This window comes from Poecile atricapillus, chromosome 3 (assembly GCF_030490865.1).
Source record: "Poecile atricapillus isolate bPoeAtr1 chromosome 3, bPoeAtr1.hap1, whole genome shotgun sequence".
Taxonomy (NCBI): domain Eukaryota; kingdom Metazoa; phylum Chordata; class Aves; order Passeriformes; family Paridae; genus Poecile; species Poecile atricapillus.
In genome coordinates this window covers 70756934-70767780 of record NC_081251.1, presented here as the reverse complement: position 1 = coordinate 70767780, position 10847 = coordinate 70756934, and the positions used below count along the sequence as shown (strand labels likewise).

Sequence of the window (10847 nt, the reverse complement as noted above, 5' to 3'; positions counted from 1 at the left end):
ACTTCCCTTGAGAAACTGAGCAATTTGGGACTGGATCTGGAGGATCTTCCATCGCAACCCGAGCCACACGCTTCTGGGAGAAAGCCCTCCTGCTCCCTAAGCTCGCCTGGCCAGCGGGATGGCAAAGGGCATGCCTGCCTTGGCTAGCCACTCTTATCCCCAACTGCCTCAGACCAAGCCTGCATGCAACCAGCTCTACAGGACAGGGGCCAGGAATAAGGAATCACAGACAGTAAGGCAATCTTTACAATGTCAGAAAGTGTATTTGGCATTTAAAAAAAAAAAAAAAAAAAGAAAAGAAAAGAAAAAACAGAAGAAACAAGTGCATACAAATACAGCTAGAAGCATTTCTGGTTTGCCAAGTGCTCTCTAAAAAAAGCAGCGCAAGTCACAGCCTACAATGAACAGTAACTGTCACCAGGGAAGCACAACAAATAGTTGCTATAACAAAAGGGAAAAAAAGAAAAAACGAAACAGAAAAAAAAAGAGAAGAATTAGAAGAAATGCCTTTATAATAAGTACATACCTTTTGTCTTCAAAAAATATAGAAACACAATGTATTCAAAAAAATCAAAATTATACAGCCATGTTTATGAAGTCTACATTTCCCTTGTCTTGGAGATATATATATATATTTATATATATATATTTATAGATATATACAGAATTCGAGCAGTTCGAGTTCAAGGTGACATCGGGCGGCGAGCGCAGGCGAGTCACGAGTCCCTCTCCTTTTTCACTTTCACATCTCCGGCCAGGATGGTGGCGATCTCCCCTTGCATGAAGGCCCAGGGGACGTTGGAGCCGACCAGGGGACACTTCTCCCCGCTGGGGCAATACACCTCCCCGCTGGCTCCCTGCTGCTTGATGCTCTGCCGGGAGCAGGGGAAGCAGAACTTGTGGGAGGGGACGGAGGGGCACTGCACGAAGTGGGTGTCTTCCAGGCGCTCGTGGCAGAGGGTACAACACAACGGGACGCTGGCGGCGAGGGACGAGTCCGGCAGGCTGGCGGGATGGACGGGCTCCAAGCCGCCCGCCGCCGCCGCGTTGGCCCCCTGGCCCGGCACCTCCCTGCCGGGGCCCAGCCTTCTTTGGTTCATGGCGGACGGCGAAGGGGGGCTGCTGCTGTTCCTCCGCGTGGTGGAGTGGACCTGGTTGGCGTCTTTGGAGGCGTGGTTGCCCCCGGCATTGTCCGCCACCAGAATGAGGGCGGCCATGGGGGACTGGCCGTTCTGTGCCGCCTCGGGCGGCGTGGTCCGGTTGGAGTGGGGCGAGGCGGTGGGCGGCGGGGGCGACATGAAGGGGGTGGCCGTCAGCGGCAGCTTCATCCCTTCCGACGAGGTGGGCAGCCAGGGCTGCACCTCCCCGTTGATCTTCGGGGGTCCAGCCTCGCCCTCCGGCTCGGGGGAAGGCTTCCTCTTCCGGGCGGCCCGGGCCCCTGCAGAGACAGAGGTGGGGGGGGAAGGAGGAGGGTAAGAAGGCAGCGCGCTCACAACGCACGGAACGCACAACCGCGGAAACGGCTGGCCTCGGCCACCCCCGGGGCACCCGGCCACCCAGCCGGCCGGGCCGCCGCCCCGCACGCCCAAACCGCCCGGCATCCTCCGCCCCGCATCCCTGGAGAGCCTCCCCTCCCGCCCCGTCGCCCCCTGCCCTGCGCCCTGCCCTGCCCGCCGCCCCCCAGTCCCCGGCTCCTCACCTGGCTTGGCCACGGAGCCGTTGGTCTCGTAGCCCAGCAGCCTGCCGCCCGCCATGCCCGGCTCTTTCTTGAATTTGCTGTCGAAGGGGGCCACGGCGTGGCCCCCGTGCTGGTGCAGGGCCAGCAGCGTGTCCCGCACTGTCTTGGGCTTGGCCAGCCACTCCTGCTCGGCGCTCGGCCGGCCCTTGCCCTCCGCGGCCAGCTCCGCCGCCGCCGCCGCCGGCAGGCTCTCGGCGGAGCCCCGCTTCTCCTTGGCGCCGCTGTCGTGCTCCCCCGCCGCGCCGCCGCCGCCACCCGAGGAGGAGGAGGAGGAGACGGAGCCGGGGCGCTTGTGCCCCAGCTCGCCGGGCTGCCCCGCCGCCTGCCCCGCCGCCTGCGCCGCCGCCGCCGGCTGCTGGGCCACGGGCACGGCCATCGGGGCGGGCGCGGCGGAGATGGCGGCCAGCGAGGCGGCGGCCGCGGCGGCGGCGCGGCTGCCCAGACCGCCGATGGCGGCGGGGAGCCCGGCGCCGTTCACCAGCGGCACTAGGGTGGGCGGCACGGCGTGCGTCCGCCGAGGGTTCGGGCTCTGCCGGTTGAGCTCTGGCGGCTCCTCGGGCTTGGGGAAGCCATTGGGCACCAGGATCCCGTTGACCTGCCGGCCGCCGCCGTACTCGGCGCCCAGGCGGGGCGGCGGCCGCTCGGCCGCCAGCGAGTAGCGCTCCAGGGGCTGCGGCGGGGGCCGCGCCGCCGCCTCCGCCGCCGAAGGGTGGCCGAGCTGCTGCTGCTGCGCCAGGAGCTCCTTGGCGGAGAGCGGAGGCTGCTTGGCGTGGGGCGGTGGCGGGGCCCGGCCCTCGGGGAAGCAGCCGTGCGCCCGCTTCAGCTGCCGCGCCGTGTCGATGACGAACTCCACGCGGTCGGCGCCCTCGTAGTTGACGCAGCCCCGGCAGACGGGCTCGGTGAAGTCCCAGATCATGGCCCAGGGCATGCGGGGCAGATCGCACAGGTAGCACGACTGCCTGCGGGAAGCAGCCGCCACCGCCGCCGACGACATGTCCCGGCCCCGGGGCAGCGGCGAGCGCCCCCCGCTCCGGCTCCGGCCGCTGCCTCCTCCGCCCCTCGTCACCGGAGTCCCGACGGGCAGGCTCGGGAGCCGCGGCCGCAGCGGGACCGTCCGCCGGGCCCCCTCCCCCTCGCCTTCCTCTTCCGTGCGCTGGAGCGGGGCGCGGCGGGCGCCCCGGCAGGCAGAGCCGCTGCGGGGAACGCCGCTCCCCTCGCCGTCTCCGCCGGCGGCGCTCACAGGGCGGCGGGGACGCGCATCTCCGCCGCGCGGCTGGCGCAGGGCTGCGGCCGCTGCCGCCCGCACGGCTCCCCCGCTCTCTGGCTACTACGGGGCGGCGCGGGGCGGCGAAGGCCGGCGCGGCGCGGCGGGGCGGACGGGGCGGGGACTGCCACGGGGGCCGGGGCCGGGGCCGGGGCTGGCGGCGGCGCCGTGCCGTGCCGGGCTCCAGCCGCCACCGCCGCCTCTGCGCGCCGCCGCTTCGATTCTTCGACAGTGCCGGCCGCGCCTGCGCGATGGGCGCCCCCGCCCCGCCGCCGCCGCCGCGATCCCAGCCCCGGCCCCTGCCCGCGCCCCCGCCACCGGCACCGGCACCGGGGGTTCCTCCTGCCGCCGGGGGGCCGCCGCGCCCCCGCCCCGTCTCGCCCCTGGGGAGGGCTGTGGGAGCGGAGAGGGACAAGGCGAGGGGCGGGGGTGCCCTGCAGCTCCCTCCTTCTTTTCTGATTTTATTTTTATTATTGTTGGGTGTATTACTGTTTCCCTCACCGCCGAGGGGCTCTGCCGAAACCCCCCACCCGTGGGTGCAGCGGTGCGCGGGGGTGCCTCCCGCAGTGCGGGGCTCAGTGTCCCCCCTCCCGTCCCCCGCCCCGCTCGCCCTGTGACCTTGGGCACGGCGCCCCGCACCTGCGGGGTCCCTCCCGCCCGGTCGGTCATCGCCACCTCCGGGAAGGGGCCGGCGCCCCGCCGAGCAGCACTCGGCTTTGTTCTCCCCGCCGGAGCGGGAGGCACCATTAGAAACAAATACAACGATTACCCACTTTTTTTTTTTTTTTTTTTTTTCTCTTAACTGTTGTCATTGTGCACAGGAAATAGGACGTTCTAGATTTCCTGTCATTTTAAACCACAAACCAGCAGTTCTCTAATGCAGATTAGCGAAATTCACACAGACTAAGCACACGCCGTCTCGTTCCCAAAAAAGAAAAAACCTGTTTCCCCGACCCCCTTTCCATCGCTCATCCGCCACCTGCATCCTCACTGAAACACAGGATGGGGGCAAGGGAGGGTGTTCGCTCTCCTCGTTTGCCACGGGAGGTGAAGCAAGCCCTCACCGGGCGCATCCCGGCACGTACGGTCGGCTGCACGCCTTTGCCCGCGCAGGGTGAACAAGGCGGAGGCCGCTCCCCCCCACAGCCGTGCTCCAGCCGCCCTTCCCACGGCGTTATGTAGGTTACGGGGGAGGGAGGGAGGGAAGGAGGGCGGGAGGCGGGGGCCGGCCGGGGCCGGGGAAGCTCTGACGTCCGTCGCCGCCGCCGGGAGGTGCCTTCCCGCGGCTGGGGGCCGCCCGACGGCGCTGCGGGGCTGGCCCCACCACCAGCGCCGCCGCTCTCGCTCGGCCGGGCGGACACCGGGGGGACACCGGGGCAGAGCCGCGCCCCTCCCGCCCCGCGCTCGCTGCCGCGCCGCCCGCCGGGGCCGGGGACTGGGTGTCGCGGCCGCCCCGGGGCTGCGGGGGGGGCCCTTGCTTCACCCTGCTCCGGCCTCCTCCTCGTCCTGGCGTGCAGCGCCGGCCCCTGTGCCAGGTTGGGTGACTTTGCAGCTGCACGGCCGGCTGGGCGCCCTGCAGGCGCCGGGCAGTACCTACGCGAAATAAAAGTGGGCCCCGGCCTCCAGCCCAGCCCCGCACGTCGTTGCGGAGGCCAGGGCTGCTGCCCCGGGAGCTACCCCGGAGCCCTTCGCAGCTCGTAGCAGCCCTGCGGCGGCCGGCCGGGGCCGGTGGGCAGGAGCGAGGAGAAGGGGACAGCCCTGCCGTGGCCCCGACGTGCTCCCGGAGAGCCAAGGGTTAACATGGGCTCGCTTTTCCCGAGCAGCCCTCCTTTCACATTGCATCAAAGTCCTTTAAAGCTGTTTCTCTTCCCTCCTCCCCTCCCCGGCTGGAAAGACGATTTATCCATGCAAGCTAAGTAAACAGATCTTTGTTTTCGTCTTCCACCCACTGCCCTCTTTCTCCAGCCCGAAGCTGGAGCCTCGCCAAGCCGGCTGCAGCGATCGCTGCCTCCACACATACACTCACACACACGGGGCGGGGGAAGAAACCGGGTTTCTCGGGTGAGGCAATGCGCCTGCAATTGGCAGGGACAAGGCAGGAATTGTAATTGCACTTCATCATGTGATGGCTTATGAAAGAGGAAGTTTGGATGTTTTAGTCACGTACTCCTTTGCCCTCTTGCTTTAGCCTCCAGGTTCTCCGAAGGAAAAAAATTACATATATTTATATATTCTGGTGGAAAGCCAAGAAACAGTGTGTTTGCGCATTTCAGATCATGAGCAGAGCTGGAGTGCTAGCTGAGCGAGGCTGCAGGGTAAGAAGAAAGCAAAGCTTTGAGCTGTGGCAGGCTTTTAACTGCAGGACAGAAAATGTGATCTGTATTTATTTTCCTTTATTTTTAATGAAAACTAGCTGCATGGAAAAGTCAAGATGAGCAGTATTCTGGTTTTGCCGCATTTGCTGCCTTTGAATTCATTCTGATGGAAAAGGAAAAAAAAAAAAAAACAGAACAAAATCATGTTGCCAAGCTCAATGTCAAAAAGCTGATAAAAAAATAGTGGCAGTGCTACATAGGAAATGTGGTTTATGTATCAAATCACAAAAAAAAAAATACCTCAAAGCTGCTGACTGTTACAGCAGTAACTGCACAGGAATCGAACAAATAATGTGTTTGTCTCTTGTTCTTTTTTTCTCTTTTTTGAAACAGAAACCATCCCTTTGTGCCCGATCTCTGCGAAACGCCCCTTGCTGCAACACACCAAGGCTATAGATAGGAGCAGCAAATGCAGGGCAATGTCTTATGGGGTGCAGGGCTGTGAACGTCTGGGGCTGACCAAGGCATGGATGTGGCTCCAGCACGGTGTGGAAGGCTTTTGTGTCGTTCTGGTGTGCCCATTGTCATGGGTGAAGGAAGGAGGGGAGAGGAAAAGTTGGAGTGGGGCAGCTCTTTGAGATGAACTCTGTTTGCCACCCCCACATCAATGCCATGCCCCTTCTTACAGTGTGTTTTTTTGCTTTTGTCAGTGAACCACACTGAGATCTTGCTGTGTTTCTCTTCTTCCCTGCAGGGTCTTATATCCTTTCCCAGCTATCCCCCTGGACTGGCAGAAGTGATTGCATGCAGACCCTTGTCCCAGAACTGTGTCCCTAGCCTGCACTTCACCCACATACCTATCCCCCATGGGGCCTGCCCTTCCATCTGTGTCCAAACCAGTGCTCCTCACTTGATCACCTTTGCCCTTGGCATTCTTCTTTCCCTTCTGATTGAGGGCTGTCTCATATCCTTCTCCAGCAGATACGCACTGCTTCCTCCATGGCTCTTATTTGCATCCTTCTGTTGTGGCAGAAGTCCTGCAGGGTAATATCAAAATGGCCAGAGCCAAGACAGGAAGGGCAATTACGCTGAAGAATGCTATCACCTCTCCTTCACTGATCCATAATGAATTATGGAGGTTGCTCACCCAGAACTTAGGAGAGGCTGAGAATAGTCCTTGAAGTTTTGGATTTAGTCAAGATGCAGGTGGCTCTGGGTGAACAATGTTTAATCTAGTGCTACAGGTGGAAAAAAAAGATGCTGATGCAAATGAAGGTGTCATCAGGCACAGCTTGTTGACATAAATAGGCTTTGGACAGGCTCATGGCAAACCACTGATCCTGCAGATGTTTACAACCAGTTATAACTTTATTCACTGGAACATCAGTATGAATGTAAAGCTGTGTGCACTTACAGGCTTGCAGGATGAGAGCATGCTTCCCCAAGAGCCACTCCTCAGTGGCGTGCCGATGGCTGCCCTGCAGCCTGGAGCTGACTGCTGATGGCAGAAGCTGACAGAGCCGCTGGCACAAAAATACTCCACTGAGGCCGGAGAGAGGTCACTGCACTAGCTCAATATGAGGCAAGACATGCCAGAGAATTGAGAGGGACTCGAGCAGCTACTCAGTGTCTGCTATTTCCCATACATGGGGCCTTTTATTAACTGAATACAGCTGCAGACAGCTGCATTGAATGGCTGCTCTTTGGTGTTAACTTCTGAAGATCTGCGAGGCATCTAAGTAGAGCCTGCCTAGAAGAGGAAACAGCAACAGGACAATCGTTTACCAATAGTTCAGGGATATGTCCCGAAATATGGAGATGAAATGTATGCTGCTACTCTGCTCCAATGCTGTGCTCCAGACAGCTTGGGCAGGGCTAGTTACCCGGGACTTGCACTGTGACCAAAAGCCCGTGCTACAGCTTCTGCTCCATTGGTGGGCTCTGCTCTAGGCAGTTTGGAGAAAAATTTGCATGCTTTCTTTAAAAAAATGAGACATTTCTGTTTTTAACAGCGCATTTGACTTTATGCCCTCTTTTCAAGTAGAAGTAGAAAAAAAGCAGCAAGGAAAAGATCATGGAAATACTTGAGAAATCCAGAGGTTACTACCCTCCGAAGAGAACGAAAAACTTCAGAGAGACACTTCCAGAATACCAGAAGAAAGGGCAATTGATGTGGAAAAGCTTCCGCCCCTTATCCCCAGGCTGAGTAAATAGGCATGTCGGGTTATCCCATTTACACCCCGCCTTGGTGCTCTGCACTTCGAGCCACAGTCAGCAATTGTCTGCAGCCACGGGCGAGGGGGGCAGGAATGTGGTGGCCGGGGGCTTCCCGGGGCGCAGGCAGAGCGGCCGGCTGGCCGGGTGACCCCTTCCCAAAATAAACAGGAAGCCCAGGAAGCAGTGACCCCTCCGTGACACCGCGCTGGCTCTGCTCCCTGCCTTCTGTGCGGGAGTCGACAGCCTTCCAAATACCCTCAGAAAATTGGACAGGGGCGAGGACTCCACAGGAAACGTTACAAAATAAGAGCAGAAACAGATCGTCTGTTGAAAAAATTAGAGGCCTTTAAAGCTCCTTCTTTTTAGGCTTCTGGATAGTTGTACTCCTTGTCTGTGATTTGTGCTTCGGTCCCCCGAGCCCATGTCGATGCAGCTTGCAGAGTAGCTGCAGAAGGGCAGAGCTTCCTTCTCTGCATGTGTGGAAGTGCTGGTGTGCCTGAGCAAAGCACAAAGAGGAGCCCCAAGGAGGCTGTGCCAAAGGCTTTCTCGGATGGGCCGGGGAGTTCAGGCTGGGAAACGCTTTTTCCCTGCTTCTGGGAGTTGGCAGTAGGGTCCTCACACAAAATAGAAGTCAAAACCGAGGACCAGACCTTCTCGAAGTGTGGGCCAGGGATATTAATGCTGTTTCCAACATGGGAGTTCCTGCATTACCCAAACATCCCCCTGAAGCAGCAAACTGGCGCTTGCTGACAGCTCCAGCTGGCAAATCACCTCCCGGGCCTGCCAGAAGAACTCTCCGTCCCAAAAGCCTCCCTGCCTTGATGGCTGGTGGCCCCACAGTTTGGGGCAGGAGGGGACCACCACCAGTGGGGCAGGCAGCCCAGCTGAAGGGAGACTGTGCTGCTGCTGGTATCCAGGCTTCCAGGCAGTGCCGGCCATTTTGCGATCCCATTTTTCTACTCACATGGCAGCAGTTGTCTTGTCCTTCCTGCGGGGCGCAGATACCTGGAGGGGCTGGGAGCTCTGGGATCAGATATTTCAAAAAGACTCGAGGGAGAGAAAAAGGGAGATGGATTTCCTCTCTGGTTCCCTAGCAATTCCTAGGACTGTATAGCTACCGAACACTGGGTAGCAAGCCAGACATGCCCACCCTGCTGCATAGCGAGATACTCTATGCTGGTGTGCTCCCCTATCCCCCCCTTCAGGGGGATTGTTCTTTAGGGACAGGACTATAATACAGGGAGCAGTGGGCAGCTGCTACAGAAGAGTCCCTTGAACAGACCAGTTTTCCTTCAGGAGGAATTTTGATCATTGGCATGCAAAGGTTGCAAAATGGTTCATTAGCCTGCTGCCTTGGTTTGTTCCAGGCACACTGAGATATTGTTGGGGTGCCCATGTTTCTACTAGTCATTGCAGCTATACCATTTAAATTTTGCATTGAGACAAGAGTCAATAGCAGGGTGCCAAAATCTGAGAAAGCACAGAATGCAAAAAAAATTTGGTTTTAGCCTCCCAGCATTTCCTCTCATTCTTTCCCTTTCTCTCTTCCTGATGCTCAGGCAGTGCCCCTTCTCTGCGGGGAATCCCTTAGGGAGCCTTCTGGGCAGGCAGAGCGAGGAGGAAATGCTCCTCTCTGTGCTTCAGCCCAGAGCCTTATCTTTTTGCTGACTGCAGTCTAATATGCTAAGTAAAAACAAGTAAAAAATGATATTTTTATCTTGTACATTCTGTCATATGAGTAGTATATGTATGTGTAACAAAGCTGAGGAGCAATACTTACAAGTTTAAGCATTAATGATGTATTTGTAAACTTAAACAGCAGAGTTGTATCGCATTACTTCATTCTGTCCATGTGTACTTTTGGGTGGAGAAAATCATACACATCCCTTTTCCAGGCACCCACATCCCTTCTGCTCATGCTGAGCTCCAGAAGGAGGTGCCTGCTAGGAAGTACAGTTGAGTTCATGTTCGATTAAAAGAACACCAGCAGCATTAGTAACTGGTAGACCTGTGCTGGAGCTGGCAATTAAACTCAGTCTCCTCCTGCAAATTCCAGTCATTCAAGGAACTTGCCAAAGGCTGGGACTTGCATATCACTTCGTCTCCCAAATACGACTGGATGAGGACCAGTCATCAATAATGGATCCTGCAAAGGATGTCTTGCTTGAGGAATGGCCACACCAGTGAGCTTGCTGGGGCAGCTCCAGAGGGTGCTTGTACAGCTGCCACTTGCTGCTGATTCAGGGGTCTTGCATGTGCTCGTGGAAGGTGTCACACAGGCATCCTTCAAGAAGCCTCCCCCTAAGACGACTCACCAGTTTCCACCTGCAGTCCGTCACAATAAGGAGCACCAAGCAGCTGCCCCTTTGCTCCATGGTCTGCTTGCGCTTCCCCTATGCCTTGTGCAGCCTCAGAGATGAATGACTTTTGAATAGTGCAGATCTGGGATGGGTTTCAGTGGCTGATCCAGAGGCAAGAGGATGATCATCCAGATCATCCATTTTCCCTCTGCCAGTTACTATTATTGCTAACTGCTGTTCCACACACATTGTAATTAAGTGGAAAAAATACAGACCAAATGAAAAAGAGTACAAGCCTCTCAAAAACATCTCTGCTTTAGCTGCAGCCTGACTCAGCCTTCAATTAACATTCTTACTTAAAATAGTTTTGTTATACAGCTTTTGTTGAATCTTACATAATAGCAGACCAAATCACCACCCCAGAGCACCATGCTGAAGAGAAGAGCTTGGCCCTGGTTTCCGGAGCACTGTCTCATCCTGTCTTTGATCCAGATGGCCTTGGGTGTGAGCTGGGCGAGCTACCAGAGGAGAGCATGCAGCACACCTGCAGCTCTGCTTTGGAGGGCACAAAGAGCTGGTGCTGTCAGCAGAAGAAGTGGTCCCATTCTCCCCCACCCCAGCTCTCGGTTCTGCCCGCACTGCCTCGGCATTTTGCTTGTGTGGCAGCTGGATCAAATCTGGCAGCACCAACAGCTGCAGTGCAACTAAATCTGCCCCAGTGCCACCATCCTGCTGTGCCAGGGGTGCTTCTGCAGAGAAGGGAACAGGTTGGGATGGGTGGCTGGAAAGGGACCTCAAGCAGCAGCATCAGTTTGAAGCTGCTGCAGAAGCCCCTCATGCTGCACCCACAGGCGTCCTCCCATCACCCACTAACAGCTTGACAACCCTCCCCAAGCTGCCAGAGTGCATACTGGAGTGGAGGGAGGGACATATGGACCAGCTGGACTTCCCAGGGGCATAGGGCCACAGGGCTGGAGATGGGTCTGATGTCCTGCCAAGGCCTGAGGAGCTTA

General features: G+C 58.0%; 1 protein-coding gene across 1 annotated transcript; it reads right to left on the bottom strand.

The window, feature by feature from the left end:
• Positions 1-243: 243 nt before the first annotated feature.
• Positions 244-2866, bottom strand: IRF2BP2 (interferon regulatory factor 2 binding protein 2). Its single transcript, XM_058835313.1, has 2 exons — positions 1700-2866; positions 244-1438 (listed from the first exon to the last, which is right to left on the bottom strand). The coding sequence occupies exons 1-2, from the start codon at positions 2730-2732 to the stop codon at positions 717-719; spliced, it is 1755 nt and encodes a 584-aa protein (XP_058691296.1). The 5' UTR covers positions 2733-2866; the 3' UTR covers positions 244-716.
• Positions 2867-10847: the final 7981 nt, after the last annotated feature.

Excerpts from the sequence above, each read along its gene's own strand:
- IRF2BP2 (XM_058835313.1), bottom strand. The coding sequence starts at position 2,732 with ATGTCGTCGGCGGCGGTGGCGGCTGCTTCCCGCAGGCAGTCGTGCTAC. Across the intron at positions 1,439-1,699 it reads CGGCTCCGTGGCCAAGCCAG|GGGCCCGGGCCGCCCGGAAG; the intron begins GTGAGGAGCCGG and ends CTGTCTCTGCAG.